The 20,609-nt window shown below is 43.6% G+C and overlaps 1 protein-coding gene across 2 annotated transcripts; it reads right to left on the bottom strand.

Moving 5' to 3' along the window:
* Positions 1-18,964, bottom strand: LOC101932527 (tapasin-related protein-like). 2 transcript variants are annotated; one of them, XM_005298904.4, is made up of 9 exons: positions 18,806-18,964; positions 17,583-17,795; positions 10,256-10,534; positions 8,193-8,534; positions 6,675-7,001; positions 5,696-5,782; positions 5,187-5,203; positions 5,057-5,097; positions 1-2,112 (listed from the first exon to the last, which is right to left on the bottom strand). In XM_005298904.4, the coding sequence occupies exons 1-8, from the start codon at positions 18,849-18,851 to the stop codon at positions 5,083-5,085; spliced, it is 1,326 nt and encodes a 441-aa protein (XP_005298961.2). In that variant the 5' UTR covers positions 18,852-18,964; the 3' UTR covers positions 1-2,112; positions 5,057-5,082. The 2 variants fall into 2 exon arrangements, with proteins under 2 accessions (XP_005298961.2, XP_065429402.1); XM_065573330.1 differs by lacking the exon at positions 5,187-5,203 and having other exon boundaries at positions 5,686-5,782.
* Between the last annotated feature and the right edge of the window lie 1,645 nt (positions 18,965-20,609).

Consider the following 20,609-nt stretch of genomic DNA (forward strand, 5'->3'; position numbering starts at 1 on the left):
TTTATTTGAGTTTCTCTTATGTGGCTTTATTGCTGTTAAATGGTTAATGACCCCTTTGCATTTAAGAAAGCCAGCAAGCAGATTGATTTGTGCAAATACTAAAAAGGGACCACCCCGTACATTCTAGACACCATGACTTCAAGCTATTCCACGTACAGCCAAACAAGTCAATGTAAATGACCACCAGGGAGCCAGGCAAGTTTAAAATTCAAATATCTTTTCTCTCCAACCATTTCCCACCCTTATAACCAACCTGCCTGCATGCAACCACCATTTTCAAATACCTGGGGACTAAAAGGTAAGATTTGCAACGTGTCCTGAAGTTGATCAGACGGTCTATTTCAGATGGGGGCCGGGAGCTAATTCTAAAGCTGTGGGGTCCTCACAGAGAACTGCTCAGCCAGTAGCTCCCTAGGACTCCAGCCCGTCTGCTCATCTCAACTGCAGCTGCATGGCTCAAGGACAGAGTCTCAGGTAGGCAGGTCCTTAAGCCATTTTGGGCTTTATAGGTCAAAATCAGTACCTTAAAATGTCACCCGGAAACCCACCAAGCAGCCCCTAGAGATGGCAGGGCACTGGTAGAACATTCTCTACTTACCAAACAGGCTGCCACATCCTGGCAACAGCTTCAATTTCTGGATTGTTTTCAGGTGTAGAACTTAATTCTTGCACATGCACATAAATATTAAAGAAGATAGCCAGTGCCCAAAATGTAAATTAACTCCTCAAAAAGAAGCACTGGTATAAAAACCATGCCTAAGCAATGGCATGTACAGCCTGATCCAACCCCGTTTTGCACACGTTTTTTTCCACACAAACTGGGTCCCCAAGGCAGATGTGAATGATACTAACCAGTGAGCGGGCAATGGATGGCACAAGTTATAGTAACAATGGTATGAAGGTATTGTCTGCATGTTAAATTAAAGCATTTCTAGATCTACAAGAGAAAAATGAATAGGACTACGCAGGGCAAAGCCATGTTTGAAGATCTGTGGAAGGATAAAGCAGAGAGATACAGGAAGGTTGTTTCAGAGGGCAAGTACTGCAGGGAAGGTGCTCAAACCAGCAAGTGTGGAGGCAAGAGAGAGGGAACAGAGTAGAACTCTTGCTGTTCATTTACTAGGATAAATTACCTGAGCACCCATGTGGCTTTAAAAAAAACCCACCACCACCCATAAACCCCCTGACATAACAATGCTAACATGCAAATACAGGCCATCTGACTGATGACTGAGAAATACTGGTGAAAACTGTTGGAGGTCATAAAGCCAGATTCTCCACCGCCCGGCACCTTGTGTAGTTTTTTTACCCCAAAGGCCTGGTCTATACAGATCCACACCCCCATCCATAGCTAGGTCGACAGGAGAATGCTTCCATCAACCTCATTACCATCGCTTGGGGAGGTGGTGTTCTTACAGCGACGAGAAAAAAAATCTTTTCATATCCTACAGCTAGCTATGCTGCTATCACTCCCATTGTGTAAATTTGGCCCAAATCAGTGCAAAATGCTAGTCAGTCAGACTGGGAATATTTCATACCCAATCTGCACTTGTGCGAATGATTATACAAGGGGCAGGGCAACAAGGAACCTGGCCCATAATTTTAAAGGATCTCATCTATGGCCTTGTCCGCATACAAGTTGTATTTCATTAACTATACCACCATACAGTATCGCAATCCCCCCTAGTATGGATGAAGTTATTTTAGTGCATCTTATTTCCATGTGGTAAGGGGAATAGGTGTCCACCGACGGGGATGTTCTGGCATAACTACTCCCAGCTGCATCAGTTAAACAAAAATAATTCATACCACTAACCAACATTCAAAGCAGTACAAAAAAATCACGGTGTGCAGACCAGGCTCAACTTTTCCTTTCATTCATTCATTTTCTGGGCTCAACTTTTCATTCCTTCGCAACTTGTGTGTAACACCATCAAATCAGAATTCTCCACTCCCACCAGCCGTAGCTTTTATAAGTGTACAAGGCAACACAGAAGAAACACCATCTGGAGCTACTAGGGCAAATCCAGCGCAGGATGAAGTCAGAGGGACATGTTCTTTCTTTCCACTCTCTGTGCTGTGATTCATTTCTCAGCTGGGGAGCAGCACGTCCTAAAAGCAAGGGACAGAAAAGGGTATTTTATATTGATTTCTTTAAAAGGATTAAACAGAAAGCCTGGCCTACTTGGAGCATCATCCTTTATACAAAGCACACTATTTTTCTGTACTTCCTCTCCACTAGACTGAATGAGTAGATGATATTAAAAATGGTAAATATTTTCTGGAAAGAACCTAGAACAAAATGAACATCTTTTTGTTTTGTTCAAAATTTTTCACCAAGTTGTTTTGATGAAATGAATCAGTTTCATTTCTGTTTTTTTTTTTTAAACTTCCCTTTGCTGGTAGAAAGGGGGGAGAAAAGAGGAAAAAAACCAAAGAAACAAAAAAAATCTGAGCCAAAATTTGTTTTGACGTATTTCATAAGATGAACATTTCTCACAAAAATGTGTTTCCTTTGAAAAGCTATTTTCCATCAAAACAGATCTGACAAATTATTTTGATCAACTGTAATATTAATTTAGGTTCTCCTGGCGGGTATGGACGGCAGATGAGCAACTTGCATGACACTTGGTGGACTCCAGAGTCCCCGGTAAATTGTCCAACATATTTGAACAAAAGACCCAAACCCTTAGTGGTAGGTCCTGGCCTTCAGTCACAGAAGTTCTCTCTCTAGGAGTTGCTGATCAGCTGTGTAGATCCTGGAAAAAAAGGTTCACCTCACTTTCACTCACAGTCTTGAAGTTATAGGGCGACATCTTCCATTGAACTAGGACTCGGGAAATTAGAGTTTAGTCCTCAGCTCTACTTTGTGTGATCTCAGGCAAGTCATTTCACTGCATTGGGCCTCAGTCTCCTAACCTCTAAAATGGGGTTAATACTCCCTTTCTGCTGTCCTTTGTCTATTTCAGTTATAAGCATTTTCAGGCAGAGACTGTTTAAGTGTGTGTACAGTGCCTAAGACAATGGGCCCAAGATGACGGCTGAAGCCTCTAGGTGCCACCATAATAAGAGACGGGTCATAAAAAACACCAAATGAGAGCATGAGCATACTGCTCTCAAAGGGTAAGACAGAGGGATTTGAAAAGAGAAGATGACACAAGAGTGCAAACCAAACAAATGGCATAAAAAACCTGTGAGTGATCTGATCCCACTCCCAGTGCTACTGAGGCACTCGGTGCTTTTTGTTTGCAGTTTCTTCACTGTTTTAAGGACTTATGTCTGAGAGCCAAAATCCTAGCCCCATGGTAACCAGCCTCAGGAAGTATTTTTGACTTTACTCTTATGGTTTAAAGTTCTTATGTCTCATTTGGTCCGAAGTCCTAATATTTCCAATGAGGAGGAGAACTTAAGTCCAATAACTTTGTGGTCACTAAATACTCAATAGAGTATTTTTTTGAAGAATAGGGTTGTTAACCTGCTGTTGTGACCCAATTCCAGCTTGGGTAATTACAATCTGTCCCACTAAAATTTCCTCTGTAGTTTCAGCTGGAGACAGAATTCTTCTTTACTTCCAACCCTACAATTTGGCACTCTCTTTTTTTGTGCACACCTTAAAGAGTGGCTGCTTATGAGACTCTCCTGAAGTTGAAAGCAAAGTTTGTAAAGGACTATGCGGTAACACTACTTTAAATACTTAAAATTTTATAACAACATGCACTGTATGTTCCCAGGGTCGTAAAATGCCTGGGGCAATGAAATATTAAACAGCTTTGTTTTTCATAACTAAATCAAATGCAAATTAAAGAAGAGGTAGATAAGGCAAGATGTATCGTCACTCAGGAGGTTAGCTGTTAATTTGCTTTCTGCATTAAAAAAGGAAGGGAGCATTACAGGTAAAGATGACCTGGTTAAGATTTTCAAGGCAATCTAGGGGATTTAGACTTTTTTAAAGGAGCCTAAGGGAGTTAGATGCCCAACTGACAGTGCAGTGATTGGGTTTGTGTGACTGCACTACACCTCCTAGAGGCACTGTACTGAACTCGCAGCCTAGGGAAAGTTGGGGCTCTGATGGCTTTAAGCTACATTTGGTCCCTCCTGATTTGAGGCTGCTCCAGGAGCCGCTCAAGGCCCATCTAAGTTATAGCAGCCTGTTGCCATCTGCCTGCGGGCACTGCCCAGTGCTATGGCTACACAACTCCTCATAGTGCTGCTCTCTGAGTTAGTCTATACTGCAAAAACAGAATATCGCTCTCCAAATGCAGGCAATGGGACCATTCGCTTCCGACTGCAACAAATATACACTGGGGAAAAAACGAAGGGTTCTTCTGTTATTTGTATTTGGGAATAAATGGAAACAACTTTAAACACACACAGTCCTTGGAATTTATACAGCCCCTTTCATCCAAGTAAATCACTTTACAAATAGTCAGGAGTGAAGCCTCGCAACCCATGTGAGAAGCAGATAATTATTATCTCTATTCAGCGGATGGGTCAATAAGACACAGACGGGATAACTGACTTGCCTGAGTCGATGAAGTTACTCAGTGGCAGAGCTCAGGACTCCTGACTCCCCCTCCCCCTCTTTATCTCTAAATTATACGGACTCTACTAATAACATAGGGTGGGGTTTTGGCCTAACTGCGTTCCCTCCCTTTGAAGTCACGACAAAAATCCCACTGCTTCCAGTGAGAGCGGAGTTAGGCTAATGCTGGGTGCTTCTGAAAACTCCACCCACGCTCTCTTAGGGTACATCTTCATAGCCAGAAACAGTGAGCTCTGAGCCCAGGTCAACAGACTTGGGCTCACGGGCCTTGGGCTACCGTGCTAAAAAGAGCTCCGTAGACAGTATTTTTAAGTCGTGGCTTGGGACGGAGCTTGGGCTCTGAAGCCTACCTCCGCTCCCTCGGCTTCAGAGCTTGAGCACCAGCCCGAGCCACCATATCTACGTGCGACAGTGCGAGCCCCACGTCTCTTCACCCAAGCTCGGTGCCGCGGGCGGTGCAGACGTACGCTTGCAGGTTATTGCATATTGCCAGTTGGATCCTTTGCCTCTTACCTGACTGGACTGAAAGGTCTTGTGCTCTAGTAAGGTTTTGGCTGAAATTTAAACAAAGACCAACACATTAGAGAACAGGCCAATGGAAACAGCATAAAGGGAATGTGTAGAAAACAGAACACAAACCTACCTTATTGGGGCCCATCCCTAGGGTAGAAAAGAGAGACTGGTCAGCCAGAACGTTGAACAATAGACACCACTTCACAGTTATAAGCGGACAACTCCGTTACAGTTAAAAGTTGGGGCTTAGAGTCTCAGATGGTTCAAATCAGCCCAGCTCCATTGACTTAAATAGAGCTAGGCCAATTTACAGCAGTCGGGGATCTGACCCTGTCTTTCAATAGAACAACAATGAGGCTGCTGGTGTGCGGAGGCCACTGCCTGTCACGCTGACCCATATTGTCTCATTGTTTCCTTCTACTTCCCCCATCTGTCTGTCTGTATCCATCTGTTGCCTCTTGTCTTATATTTAGGTTGTAAGCTCCTTGGGGCAGGGACTGTCTTGTTACAGCGTTTAGCACAGTGGGTTCCAGATCGACGACTGACAGGCCTAAGCGCTACAATAATACAAATAAATAATGGGGATGCCAGCAAATTCCTGTCCACCCCAAAGTCTGGTTTTCACACACTTTTTTTTACCTCGGTAAAGGTAACACAACGTCACAACAAGGCACCCAGCGAGAAGGACCAATAGGATGACAAGGAACCAAGTTGCTGAGGTAGATTCTGTCCATAAATAAAAGAGAACAATTTGATAATTTGACCTGCAGAGAAGAATAAACCCCCTGATGCTTCTTAGGGGACATAGATCTGATTTACAATGACGAAGCCATATGACATCTGTATGTGTTAAAAAACAGTCTATTGCAGAGGATTAAAAACAAAATAAAATAAACAGAACAAACCACAGCTGAGGCTCAAGAAACTTTGGGGGATCAAAGTAACGAGGTGGGATTTACGACCGCAGGGTGTTAAAGGCCTGAGGTTGAGAGGAGTTAGTTATTAACCCCAGGACGGGCCTTGAACAAAGGTTACTATTGATATTTGATAGCTGAGCATGAGGATGGGAGATAACACATAGGCACAAAGATTTTATGGGTGGTTGTTATTATTGTCTACTATCCTAACACTTAAGGCTCACCAAACCACTCTCCACTCCTCACTGAAATCCCTCCAAGAGCCCCATCTCTGTTGCCCAATGGAAAGGAGTTCAAAACAACATGGAAACACAGGCACTCAGCAAGCTTTTCCGAGCAGGGACCATCTTTGTTCCTACGCTTTCTACTGCACACTGTTCTTTAACAAATTAATCAATCAAACATCACAGGGTCAAACTGGTCCGGAAAGGATTTCTAGTCTTCCTCCCCCAAAATGCTGATTATAAATTAAGTTTGCTGTGCATTTTTCTTTGGTTTTTTGGGTCAAAAAAAAAAAAAAAAAAAAAAGGTTTTTTTGTTGGTTTTTTTTTTTTTTTTTGGAACAAAAATGGAAATATTGTCATGAAAATTTTTGGTTGAGTTGAAAAAGCCATTTTCTGTCAGGAGAAAATTCCTGATCAGATCTACCATGGGGTAAGAAGTCAAGAAATCAATGCGGTCTCCTCCAGTGAATACTGTACCTGTCACTTTAACCGTCAGGCTTTTCTTGATTGGGTGTTTCAGGCTTTGGTGTTCCACCCGGCAGGTGTACCTACGCCCATCGTCCCTGAGGGAGGCCTTAAGCAGGAAGTAACTGGAGAAGCTGTAAGTCCCATCGCTGTTGTGCCTGTGACTACTAGAGACAACGTGAGTCACCACATGTGGGAGCATCCCCTGCTTCATTGGTTCCTGAAGCCACTGAGCATCGGCATCATGAGGGTAAAAGTGACTGATGTCACAGACCAGCTTGTGTTCGTCTCCTTCCACCAGAGACAGGACGTCAGCGTTGAGGGTCACTGTGGGCTTTTCTGGTGAATAAAAAGTCATTACAGTGCTGCATCCAGATCCATTTAAAAATAAACAAACCCAGCTATTAAAATGGCACCATTTAGCGCCCCTCATTTCTAAAGATATCACTCATTCTAGCCCCCAAATTACTTCCCATCCACACAAATTTGGCTTCCCTTGCTTATATTGCTGAAAACTGTTTGCACCAGAAACAGAAATCAAGAGACAGAACTTCACTCCACCAAAGGAAGGAATCCCACAGCATTATAAAGCTTCCTACAGGAATACATTTGTGTCCCCCCCTTTATTTGGGGGGTCTCTGACCCATTGTGACCCACATTTAAGTGTTGGCTGGTTGAGAAGAATGACATGGAACCATTAAAAAACCCTTTGACATGTACCATCCACTACATTTACCATAGAAAAGGGAAATGACACAAATACTAAGTGCAGCAATCATCCTTTAAAAAAGGAGCTTGCAGAATATGACCTGGCTGTACTGTAGGATTTGCTAGAGGATGCTCCATTGGCTAAAATTTCAGCGGCCCTGTCTTTGGGTACATCTTCTCTCCCCGCCGTATCGGCGGGTAGCAATCCATTTATCCGGGATCGATATATCGTGTCTCGTTAAGACGCGATATATCGATCCCCGAACGCGCTCCCCGTCGACTCCGGAACTCCACCAGAGTGAGCGGCGGTGGATCCCGCGCCGTGTGTACCCCAGGTAATTCGATCTTAGATACTTCAACTTCAGCTACGCTATTTGCGTAGCTGAAGTTGCATATCTTAGATCGATCCCCCCTCCCAGTGTAGACCAGCCCTTTGTTATGGAAAGGCAGACCGGGGACAGCATGGACTCTTGCTGCTGGATCTGCCCCAACCTCTTGCTCTGGTCTTGGGCCCCTGATTCGATTCCTGGATGGAATTAGACATAGGAGCGTTTATCCCTCAGACACAAAAGTAAAGGGCAGTGGGGAAAAAAAAGCACCAGACAGCGATCACATGGCAAGGAGACTGGATCATGTCTGAGAGCCTCACAAATTCCCCACCTTTGCTCAGTTCCAGCGGAGTACGTCATAAACACAGAACAATAGACAGCGATTGCTAAGTGATCACCCATCCATATCAAAGCAAGTATCCTCTTATCCTGCTAAATGAAGGTAATACAAAATTTTCAGCGTTGCCCAATATATTTTAAAACAATCAATTACCTACTATTTCCAGCTGGATATTCTGTGCCCAAAGAAGTGACGACACCAATACTGAGCAAGAATAGGTTCCTGCATCTCTTACTCCCACTGTTCTTAGTAAGAGAGACGCATTCCCCTTAGGCAGCTCTGCTAGGAACATCTCAGCCCGTTTATCCTCGTGTTCCACCTGCCTGGTAAATCCATTGTAGGCAAATATCAGTTTCTTGTGTCCCCCTTTCTGCTGTAATACCCATTTGATGGTGACATCTGTGTGGTGATCGACTGAGAAAGCACAGCTGAGGAGGACATCCTTATTCAAGCCAGACTGGATTAGAGAGGGTCCTGTGCGTACCAAGAATACACCTGTAATACAGATGATAGAGCAGCATTAGAGCAACCAGATTTTGGATCAATGGTGCTAAACACAGTCAGAGTGCAAGCTGCCCTCTAAAGACACACAAACCCATACTACAGAATAAAGCTTATATGCGGTCAGAGCGAGAAACGGGTACAATTCATCGCTCTGCCACCGACTTCTTTTGTGCCCTTGGTCAAGCCATTTAATGTCTCTTTGTGCCTCAGTCTCTCCATTTGAATAATGGGTACAATTAACCTTCAATAATTAATAACTGTGCTACAAGTCTTATGCAGTGTTGTAGCCATGTTGGTCCCAGGATATTAGAGAACTCAAAGTTTCAAACCTCGTATTTAGCAGGGACACTGAGTTAGTTTCCAAGACCTGAAGAAGAGGTCTGTATATGCTCGAAAGCTTGTCTCTCTCACCAACAGAAGTTGGTCCAATAAAAGATATTACCTCACCCACCTTGTCTCTCTACAAGTCTTAGTTAACCAACACTCTTTTTTGCCATCTAGATTTTCATGATAGTAAATAACTGGGAAACATTTAATCATATTCTTTAAAAACCTCAGGTGAAAGACTATATATCTATATATCACTTCAGTCAAGTTATTCCCAATTTACAATGGGAATCTGGGTTGGCCGGCCAACAAAACAAACAAACAAACAAACAAACCTTTAGCTTCTTTGCTGAAGCCTATCTTTTGGACATCAGAATCCCACTCCTGCTATTATAAAAGTGAGACTAAGAGTGAAACTGAGAGTTTGTGTGTGTAAAAGCAACATGGTTGAGAGGCTTGAGCACGGAGTCTGAATTCTATTTTCTGTTCTGCCACTAAGCCAACCCACCTCCCTGCCTCAAACTCCCATCTGAAAAGGGAAGATGATCCTTGACCTCACAAGGGTGCTTTGAGCATTAGCTAGTTAATGTCTCTATGGTAGTTTTGAATATGCAAAACACTATACATGTACTAAATAATATTACTGTCCATTGTTATTATTACTTGCACTTGGGTTGAGAAGCTGCCATGTTAACTTGCGTTGCCAGAAAAGTGTATCTTTACATCTACTTTCAAGCCCCTTTACCCTGCGACACGGGAGTCAAGTGGCCTTAGCTGTATTGGCAATCCTAAGTATTCAAAAACCAGGAGTCATACCTCTCAGAATCATGAAATTGGCTTAAAAAGTAAGATTTAAAAACAAAACAAAACAAAACACAACATTTGGTCTTCTTTTTATTTACCTTCTAGGTTTTGAGCCTTTAATTTCAATTTTCAACACTGTCTCCATAACGATGAAGCCTAGAAACTTACTTTTAAAAAATATATATATTTGACTAATTCATTTATTTTCAAAAGGACTGTTGAGATTGTCTCTTATTCACAAGATTCCAGGAGCTGGGGCTTTAAGGAAAACACCAAATAAAAGGACACCCCAAATAAAATCGCAAGAATCAGCAATACGCCCGTAGTGTAAATAAGAATGAGACCCATTATTTCGATTATACACAACTCTAGCAAAGCTGCTGCTCCCTATTTTAAACCCACCAATGGGATATTTTTAAAATATCATGCTGCTAGTTATTTCATCGACAAACTCACATGGTCGTTACAATGCCACGTGGATACTGTAAAACTTAAAGTCCTCATTTGGACGGTGCAGTAGAAGTGCAAACTAGGGTTATCATCATTATTATTCAATGTTTCTTTGATAGTCTTATTGTTACCTGAAAGATAAAATCTCTCTGCGTTGCCTTGAGAAACATCTTCGGGGACTCGGTTCTCTGCCTCTTTGCTGGCACTTGATTGTACCAAAAAGACCGTAACGGTGAATTTGTCAGCCAGGTGCTTTATGGTACCAGTGAACCACGAATCCAGTTTATGAAGTTGAGTTTGTAACCCAGGCCAGAGGATCTGGGTGTTATCTGTAAAATATCTGTTAATCTTACATTCAAGCTTGTCAGTATCCTCATCCACATGTTGGAGAATATCCAGTGAGGAGGACTCTGCATGAAAAAACCACACATGCACCTGTTAGAATCCCAGCTCATCTTAATAAATATTATGGAGCGAGTCAAACTATCTATGCACACCAGCCCAAACAGCAAATACTATGCAACCCTATTCAATCTCAGTTGTAATCCACTCTCAGCACACGCACAAATAGCATGGAAATCTTCTCCCCAAACCCCTGGTTTTACAACAGGCGCTTTATAGGCTCAAATCTCTGCCTTTATGGACCCAGTTGCAGAGCTGTGGCCCTAATTTGGTTGTAGTGTCTCAGGACTAAGATAAAGATGCTTGTTAACGAATACTACACACACCTCTCCTTCACAGCTAATTACCCTGGCTTTAGGAGGGGTCTGACGTGACAGAGCCTGATTTTCCTCTCTGTTACACTGGTGAAAATCAGGAGAAACGACACAGAAATCAATGGAGTTACACCGGAGTAACAAGATTTAAGTGAGATCAGCAGTAGATCTAGAGTTTTCAGCATCTCTGAAATGAGTATCACTGAGCCGGCAGACTGTCGAATATTATCAATATACGCTAAGGAGCTTTCGGCAGTGTAGCTCTGAATATGAACTGCTATTTTATTCCCATCCAAGGGCTTAAAGGGTGAAGCTCACCCCTGTACAGAGACTTAAGGACTTAAGCGGTTCACAGACCTTGTACTGGCTGAAAGAATAGCCAAAGAATCAATCAAATCAACAGATGAGAGACCAAGAAAACAGACAGATGTCCTGATTTCTAGAGGTAAGCTGCAAGGCTCATCTCGTCCCAATGTATTTTACCAGTCCCCAGAACAGAATGAGGAAATCCCTCCACGAATGTGACGGCACTCACTTGAGTGCATTGGGAAAAGCACAGAGTTCAGGAGACTGAATAATGAGATATTCTGGGGAGTGCATTTTAGTAAGATACATTTTATGAACAAAGGGGTATTCTTGCCCCTTGAGTTCTCTTTTTAACACAGTATATTGTCACTACTCTTTGTCATCCGCCATACACACAATAAGTTATTTGTGAGCCACACAATAAATCCCTTAATCATAATCACACAATAATGTTATTTCTAAAGATAAACCCAAAGCAAACCCCCAAACACATAGGGAAATTTGAAACCTGGCTCAAGATCTGAACTTTGCAGCTCAGATTCCTCTCCCACCATGAACAGTTAAGCATAAAAGGGCTCCAAGAGGCACATCTTTTCTCTGAATCCTCCTACACTGTTGTGACTAGTTCGAGGGAAATGTACTCTGCATATCCCCGCTATGTTGTGATTAACTTTATCTGGTGATGATAGAACAGCACAAGCTAACAACATTCCCAGCAGGATTTGTCTTCCCACTCTCGCAAAATGATTAAATATTCATTTACTAAGTGAATGTAATGCTAGTGAAGATTGAGGACTTATCTACCCAGGGAAGTTAGTATGCAGTAAGCTAGGCTGTGAATTCAAAGTGAGTTAGCTACTCTGCACCAATTCCCCATGTGGACACTCTTAATGCAGTTTAGCTTGGAATACTTCCAAAGTATATTAAGCTGATGTGCACAAAGGTGCTCTTAGGGTGCGGTAAGAGAGTCCACATGGGGAGTTAGCGCTACTGCTATTTCCTGCGTAGGCAATCCCTGAAGTCTTATGTTCAGCCACATAGCACATCCCAGCCTGCAGTAACACCCACAGGGACCTACTAAAGTGCCTCAACCAGGAGCGGAAGGAAAGTCAGGTTCTGATCATTCCTTGCAACAGGGGAAAGGCAGCTTAGCTGAACAGCAGAGGCTTAGCTCTGCCTGTGCCAGTGCCATCCCTATGTGGTACAGACCTGCCGTAGAGACTTCTAGGCCAGTCTCACCCCGGCTGCCCTGGCATATGGAGCATGCCCACGGGATGTGGCGGCACAAGTTGGTACAAGGTTGATCAACCTTCAGAGTTATTTCATATTTCAGTCTTTGGGCTGTTCTGGTTTGTGTCCGGGACTGGTCTGTCCCCAAGAAGGCCCCAGTGCCAGAAGAGGGCTTATGGCACCCGCCATCCTAACAGGCACCGAGTAGAGCTGAGCCACAACTCAGAATCAGGGCCTCACTGTCCATGCTCACTCAGTTCTTCTGCCAGAACGGCCACACAAGACACTTATATAGGTGGCTCCCTGACACGGGCACTTGTCCGCTAGAACCTGGGACACGACCCGCCAACTCATTTCAGGTTGGCCAGCCATCCACTTCTAAGTTGCAGTCACTGTGACCCTAGCCACCTCTGTATTCAGACCCTTCACACCACTGCTGTGATTTTTGTGCCAAATATGCCTTGTGAAATATTTGAAAACAAACAACCCCCGGGGTCAAGAATATCATTGTAAATTATATGTAACAAAGCTGGGTGTGAAATTATGAATACTCACTGATATTACAATTTGAAGGCCTGGTCTATACTGGGGTTGGAGGAAATCAAAGTTACGCAACTTCAGCTACATAAATAACGTAGCTGAAGTCGACGTACTTAGATCGACTTACTGTGGTGTCTTCACCCCGGTGAGTCGACTGCTGCCGCTCCCCCGTCGACTCCGCCTGCATCTCTCGTGGCCCTGGAGTACATGAGTCGACGGGAGAGCACTTGGGGGTCAATTTATTGTGTCCAGACTAGACGCAATAAATCGATCCCTGCTGGATCGATCGCTGCCTGCCGATCTGGCGGGTAGTGAAGACATACCCGAAGGCTGTGTTTAAAAGGTATTTAAATCAGGCATGTCGGGGTGTGGTTGATAAACTGTTTTTTTCCAGATAAACACAAGAGGCTGACACCTCAAATTCAATGGGCTACTGATTTGTATCAGAAGTTGCAACAGGAAGGGATAATTTGGAACTAGCCTCCAGCTTTATTTTTCAGACCTCCTGGGTCCTTAATTCAGCATGAACTAATGAACTTTATCTGGGGGTATCCTTTGGAAGAATCAATTTAAAAGGTACCCTGAGCTACAGGTTGTTAAAGAACAACCAGAGTTACAAACATTACAGAGACTAGATGGGGGAATCTATGGAAGACTCTTCAGTCAAACGCACTAAAAATGGACCCTCTCATGTCAAGCGCATCCTGTTTAGCTCTTCACTCCACTGTCACTCGTTCACGGAAGGAAAGGCTCATCCTTCTGTTACATTTCCCTCTTGTAAAAATATTTGCTGAAACCAGTCAGGGTGCGTTGGCACACAGAAAACAGTCTGACACAGATCAACACCCCCTTGTCGGTAAACAAACGACTAGTGTAGCATGCTTAGTTGTAGGGTGTTATGCTGACACCTATTGGCCAATTTAGAACATAGCACAGCATCTATTCATTTAACAAACTACCAGGAGCCAAATTTTCCCCACAGCAGGACTCAAGCAAGAACTCATACTTTTGTGTCTTGCAGTGGGGAAGTGGGGTCCCCAGCTGAGAAAGGTGGACACTATTACTCATATATTACATATCTATACTATATATAAAAATGTTGTGAAACATAAGAATAGCCACAGATCAGGGGGTCCATCTAGCCCAGTATCCTACCACCCACAGTGGCCAGCACCAGATGCTTTAGAGGAAGGTTCAAGAAACCCTGCAGTAGGCAGCTATGGGATAGCCCAGTGGTTTTCAAACTTTTTTCCCGGCAATCCAGTTGAAGAAAACTGTTGATGCCCGTGACCCAATGGAGCTGGGGATGAGGGATTTGGGGAGTGGGACGGGCTCAGGGTTGGAGTACGGGGGTGAGGGCTCTGGGGTGACGCCAAGATGAGGGGTTCAGGGTGTGGGAGGGGGCTCTGGGCTAGGGTCGGGGGTTGGTGTGCGGGAGGGGGGTCAGGGCTCTGGGCTGGGGCCAGGGATGACGGGTTTGGGGTGCAGTAAGGGGCACGGGCTTATCTCCAGCGGCTCCCGGTCAGCGGCGCAGCTGGGGTGCTAAGGAAGGCTTCCTGCTTCTCCTGGCACTGCGGACCGCTCTGCCCCTCTGAAGCAGCCAGCAGCAGGTCCGGCTCCTAGGCAGAGGTGTGCAAGCAGCTCTGTGCGGCTCTCGCCTGCAGGCACCGCCCCCCTCCACAGCTCCCATTGGCTGGGAACCGGTGTTCGGGGCGGGGGCAGCGCATGGAGCCCCATGCCCTCGCGCCTAGGAGCCAGACCTGCTGCTGGCTGCTTCCGGGGCGCAGCGCAGTGTCGGAGCAGGTAGGGACTAGCCTGCCTTAGCCAGGCAGCACCACCAACGGGACTTTTAACAGCCCGGTCTGCGGTGCTGACCAGAGCCACCGCGACCCAGTGCCTTCCATTCTACAACCCAGAACTGGGTTGCGACTCACGGTTTGAAAACCACTGGAATAGCCTGTCCCTCAGGGAAGATTCTTCCTGATCCCTAACCGTAAGAGGTTGTTTTATGGCCTGAAGCCTGAGGATTTTATATAAATTAGCATTTATTGTTACAACTCTACATATTCATATTCATTCAATCCCTTCTGAATCCTGCTAAACTTTTGATCTCAACAAAATCTTGTGGCAATGAATTCCATAGGCCAACCGCTTGTTGTGTGCACACACACAGAATCATCATGGCTGGAATGCAGTGACAGTTATCATTAAAGTTGACTAAGCATTCCCATTCTAAAGGGCTTTATTTCAGTTGTTTGTAACTTTCATTTTGCAGAGAGGTTTTCCAGGTGTGGTCTCTGCCCAAGAATGAATTTTAAATTTGAACAATAACAGTTCAGCCATTTTTGATTATGAAGGGAGTGAACACATACATTTCTACTATTAAACATCTATGGTGTGTCTTTTTTAAAACATTTCTAATACCTCGTTGGGAGAAGCTTGAAACTTGGCAGAGAGATAATCCCTAGTTTGGACACATGCCTCTTGGTGGTCTACTGAAAATGCATTCTTCTTTGGCCCAATTATAAGGGATTAAAACACCATGCTTTGATCATATGCACTTATGTTGCCTGAACCACAATCTCCCTACATTCTACTGGCAACAGGATGTGTGCACACAAATAAGGAAGTTGGGCATAATGATAAATGAAGGGTGGTCCCTTTTATGGAACCAGCCAGCCAGTTAGCTATAAAATCCCTCTTAGTAGCTGTTCTCTACTTGCTTTACCTGTAAAGAGTTAAAAAGTCTCACTCCAGGTATAGGTAAAAGGAAGTGAGTGGGTACCTGGCCAAAGGAGCCAATGGGAAGGCTAGAACTTTTTAAAATTGGGAAAAAAACTTCCCCTTTGTCTGTCTGTGTTGCTCTCCTGGAGAGAAGGGACAGAGCAGCTATGCTGTAAGAGCTTGGACCAGGTATGAAAAATCATCAGAGTCATACCTAGAAACTACTCATTTGAAACCCCAGATATGTAAATAGATCAGGAAATGTCTAGGAAGATGTGATTAGGTTTCTCTCTTTTATTTCTTTATGGCTTGTGGACTCATCTGTGCTAACCCCAAATGCTTTTGTTTTGCTTGTAACCTTTAAGCTGGACCTCAAGAAAATGATTCTTGATGCTTCATTCTTGTAAGTGTTGTTTTTTTTTTAAATCTAGCAATAGCCTGAATTTCCAGATGTATATTCTTCCTTTTCATTTTTAATAAAATTTACCTTTTTTAAGAACAGGATTGGATTTTTGTGTCTTAAGTGAACATGTTGTTTAATTAACTGGTGGCAACAGCTGATTTCCTGTTTTCTTTCTCAGCTCTTACATGGGGGGCGGGCGGGGGGGTGAAAGGGCTTGAGGGTACCCGACAGGAAGGAATTCCCAAGTGTGCCTTCCTGGGTTCTAAAAGGGGTTTTGCACTTGAGTGGTGGCAGCATCTACCCATCCAAAGTCAGAGAAAAGCTGTAACCTTGGGAGTTTAATACAAGCCTGGAGCGGTCAGTATTAATTTTTAGAATCTTTGCAGGCCCCCACCTTCTGCACTCGAAGTGCCGGAGTGGGGAATCAGCCTTGACAGGCACAATGATCTGAAGGAGTGTACAGAATGCGGAATGGCTCTGAAGAGGCCCTAACTTATTCTGTATGATCTATTAATGCATGCACTGAGGTAGGTAGGAATCTACCTTCACGTGTCTGATTGTCAAATAGGGTCTTATTAATTATTTCCGGTTGTTCTCTTTCCCACACACTAAGTAAAGTAATGCGCACGCGGCATACCCGGTTTATCAGTCTGTGGCACTGCCAGCTGATGCATCTATGACAACACGTGCAGGTCTTTCATTTTGTTTTTGCCATCCAGCCAGTCCACAGCAGCAGCAAGCTACATTTCCAGCGGAGGACACTGGAGGTTTTAGTAGGAGAACGCGGTGAGAGAGAACAAGGCCCACTGATACTTTAGCTCCTGACAGGCGAAGGATACACTCACACACTTGAATTCCAGACCAAACTCCCCTACTGACTAGCTGTGTGGCTTTGGAAGATCACAAGAGTCTGTGTCCCCACTGGAAAAATGGGGGTGATATTTACCTACATCCCAAAGGCGAGGGCAGATTGATTAATGTTTGTAAAAGACTTTGTGGGTGTAAAGAGCTCCAGAAGTACTAAGGATAACTGTACTCCACAGCAGGCTGAAATGGGAACTCTACAATGAGAGAGGATATGGCCTCAGAGATAGGGAAGCTATTGCCTTAATCAGAAAGGCCCACACTGTGCTAAACAGTCGATGGATGATTCAGGCTGATAATCTGGACAACCTGCTTCACCCACAGTGACGGGAGGACAACGCAAGCATAGCAACACACCAGATCTCCTGACAATGGTGGTTTAACCACTCCAGGCCCCCACACTCTGAGATCACCCCCCAGGTTTCACAAAGCTTCTGGAATGCGAGTCCAGAGGACGATCTGCATGCAGCATTCCAACATTTGTGTGCCACCATCCCTGAGCAACCTGAAGGACACCCCCCCCCCCCCCCCAGCCGAGATTTGTCTGCCAACCTGCCCAGAGATTGGGGGCCCCAGTTTTGGTTGCCTCAAGCCTCAGTCTGCACCTATTTTATAACTCCCTCAAATGGGAACCAAATTTGCACATATGCCTGAGCATCTAAACAGATTACTCACCTTGTACGATAAACGTGAGGGTATCAGCAGCAGGAGGATTTTCTTGGTGAGGTCTCTCAGCTCCACTCAGCAGGAGCCAGGCATTCTGTCTGATGTACGTGAATTCACTTAACAATGGGATTGTTTCAGTTGTCTCAAACAAGCAGGAAAGCCGCCTACTTTGTCTAAAGGTTGAACCTGCTGTTGCAACTCCATTATGGTGCTTTAGGATTCCTGCAAGGCAATACATGCACAAATGCATTAAAAAAATACTGTTGATCTTTTAACAATAAAAAATACCCCTGAATTAAGTTTGGTTTTCCCATGTGAAAAAAATTTAATGCATTTAGCTAACAACCTTTCTATGCCATTTTAATGGCTCCATTTGGGCCGTAGTATCTTGAATATTACTTTTTTTGAGGGTGAAGCGCCATTTTTCTGCATTATAGGAGTACAAGGAACATTGGCTTTATCCATAAATCTTTTGAGGGGGAAAATAACAGAAGATATAAAATTTTCCCTGAGCAAATACATTTTGCTTTTTGGTCACAGAACTTAATGTAATTATTAAGTTCTATTTAAATTATGGTTGTATTATGAAATAAATGATTAAAATTTTAGATTTTATATCTATCTAAAGTTACAAATGCAGCACATTAGCCCAGACAGACACAATTTTTCTAGCAAAACCAGAAATCACGCTTCATTTCAAGTTTCATTAATAGCCAGTAATGCAGGCCAGACTGACATAAATGTAGACAAACCTAGCCCAAGTTTTGAATTTGTGGTTCAGTTTGTTGGAATAAATGAGCTAAACTTGGTTGTTATGTAGAGTCTATCCCAAACTGGGGCAAAAGAGAGCAGTTTTGGCCGAGTTTCATTTGGAGATTTTGGGTTTGTTTCTATTCAAAAACTAAGGCTAAGATTTTAAAGTGAAACTCATGAATTTAGGGTGTCTCAAGTTGGACACCCAAAAATTGAGGTACCCCAAAAAATCACTAGATACTTTTGAAAACCTTAGCCTAGATTTCTATGACATAAAAACAAGGCTATTTGGATCAGCAGTTCTGCAGTTAAAACCACCCTCAGGCCAACAAGGATAATCTCATCTTTACAATAGGACAGACATTATCACAACAACCAACAGTCTCTGGCAACAACACATCAAGAATTTAGCATATAAAGTGATTCAGTCTCATTTTACATAGCACTATAACACATGCAAATATATTAGGTGTACATACCGGTGCATAGGAAGCAATAAACTGCCGTATAAATCCTAAAATTCATAGTGGAGTTGCTTTAGGTACAGAGCCACCCTCTACAGACTCTCTTCTTGCTCCATAACTTTGGCTGGTTTTAGTTTCACTTTCATTTCTCTCAAAGAGGCTGTTGCAATCCCTGTAGGGCGGGATTTCCTGTTCAAACAAACTTCTTAACAGCTGGGCCAAATTCTCTACTCGCATGAACGCCAGGGAAGTCAGTCGAGTTACGCCAGCAGAGAACTTGGCCCACTGAGAGGTAAGAGAGCGGATATAACTGCCAAAGAGGAGCTAAGATTTATTTCTCTGTTGCAAACAAGTGGCAGCAAGTTTAGAGCTGCAGGTTTCGGAGTGGTAGCTGTATTAGTCTGTATCAGCAAAAACAACTAGGAGTCCTTGTGGCACTTTAGAGACTAGAGCTTCTGGATTCCCCCATATTAACAAAGGTTGAGTGAAGTCTCCTTAGCACCAGCTGGGATAAGTACCGTCCCACAGGGAGCAGAGCAGGAGGAAGTACCCTATACAGCCCTAAGGGAAGTCAGGAGAGACTGCTCTGGTGCTACAACGGGCATATCTCAGAGAATACCAGTCCTGCCAACCCCACGTGCTCAAAAATCATAAGATTTAAAGATGACGAAATTTTAAAGATAATAGATGTTTGGTACTTTTTATTTGCCTTCTGGTGTTGCAGCAGTTAAGGTTATGTTTCCAGGTTTCCCCCCTTAACCAGGAGAGCTAGAAACTTAAAAAAAGAGGGAAGGGGCAAAACAAAACAAGCTGAGATTCTGAGCCCACAGCCAATATTGTTTCATTGTTTCCTTGCACTCCCCCCATCTGTTGTCTCTTGTCTGACACTTTGTAGGACTGATGAATGAAATTGTTTTTAATTGTTTACTTTATTCATGGATAAATGGACACAAGTCAGATATCAGGAATGGCAATATACAAAAACCTGTAGGAGAACACTTCAACCTCCCTGGCCACACAATAGCAGATGTAAAGGTTGCCATCTTACAGCAAAAAAACTTCAGGACCAGACTCCAAAGAGAAACTGCTGAGCTCCAGTTCATTTGCAAATTTGACACCATCAGATCAGGATTAAACAAAGACTGTGAATGGCTATCCAACTACAGAAACAGTTTCTCCTCTCTTGGTGTTCACACCTCAACTGCTAGCAGAGCATCTCACCCTCCCTGATTGAACTAACCTCGTTATCTCCACACTGATATATACCTGCCTCTAGAGATTTCCATTACTTGCATCTGAAGAAGTGAGGTTCTTACCCACGAAAGCTTATGCTCCCAATACTTCTGTTAGTCTCAAAGGTGCCACAGGACCCTCTGTTGCTTTTTACTTTATTCATGTAACTTCATAAGTAAAGTTTTATGAATGAAACAACATTCATTCATAAAACCGGTTACCCCAATAACTGGCTAATTAACAATTAAGATGCTTGTTAAGAGCCATAGCTGTTCAGTCAGCTGCCTCTGTAAATTTCACTATTAATCCAATTCCTGCTTAAATCACTGAGACTTGCACTGTTTCAGTATTGTAATTTCTGTTCACCATTTATTACACTTGCCTACAGTGTAACTTCTGTTCACTGTTTGCCATCCGTTATACTTGTCTATATTGTAACTTCTGTTCACTGTTTGCCATATTGTAATTCCAACTCCATTTTAAAACGCTTACTCCATTTTGTAAGGGCTTGCTTAGGGTTACCAAACGTCCGGATTTTCCCGGACATGTCCGGCTTTTTGGGACTCAAATCCCTGTCCGGGGGGAA

Source organism: Chrysemys picta, chromosome 19 (assembly GCF_011386835.1).
Source record: "Chrysemys picta bellii isolate R12L10 chromosome 19, ASM1138683v2, whole genome shotgun sequence".
NCBI classification, from domain to species: domain Eukaryota; kingdom Metazoa; phylum Chordata; order Testudines; family Emydidae; genus Chrysemys; species Chrysemys picta.

Excerpts from the sequence above, each read along its gene's own strand:
- LOC101932527 (XM_065573330.1), bottom strand. The coding sequence starts at position 18,851 with ATGAATTTTAGGATTTATACGGCAGTTTATTGCTTCCTATGCACCG. Across the intron at positions 17,796-18,805 it reads TTATTGCTTCCTATGCACCG|GAATCCTAAAGCACCATAAT; the intron begins GTATGTACACCT and ends ATTGCCTTGCAG. Across the intron at positions 5,783-6,674 it reads CCTGACGGTTAAAGTGACAG|AATCTACCTCAGCAACTTGG; the intron begins GTACAGTATTCA and ends ATTTATGGACAG.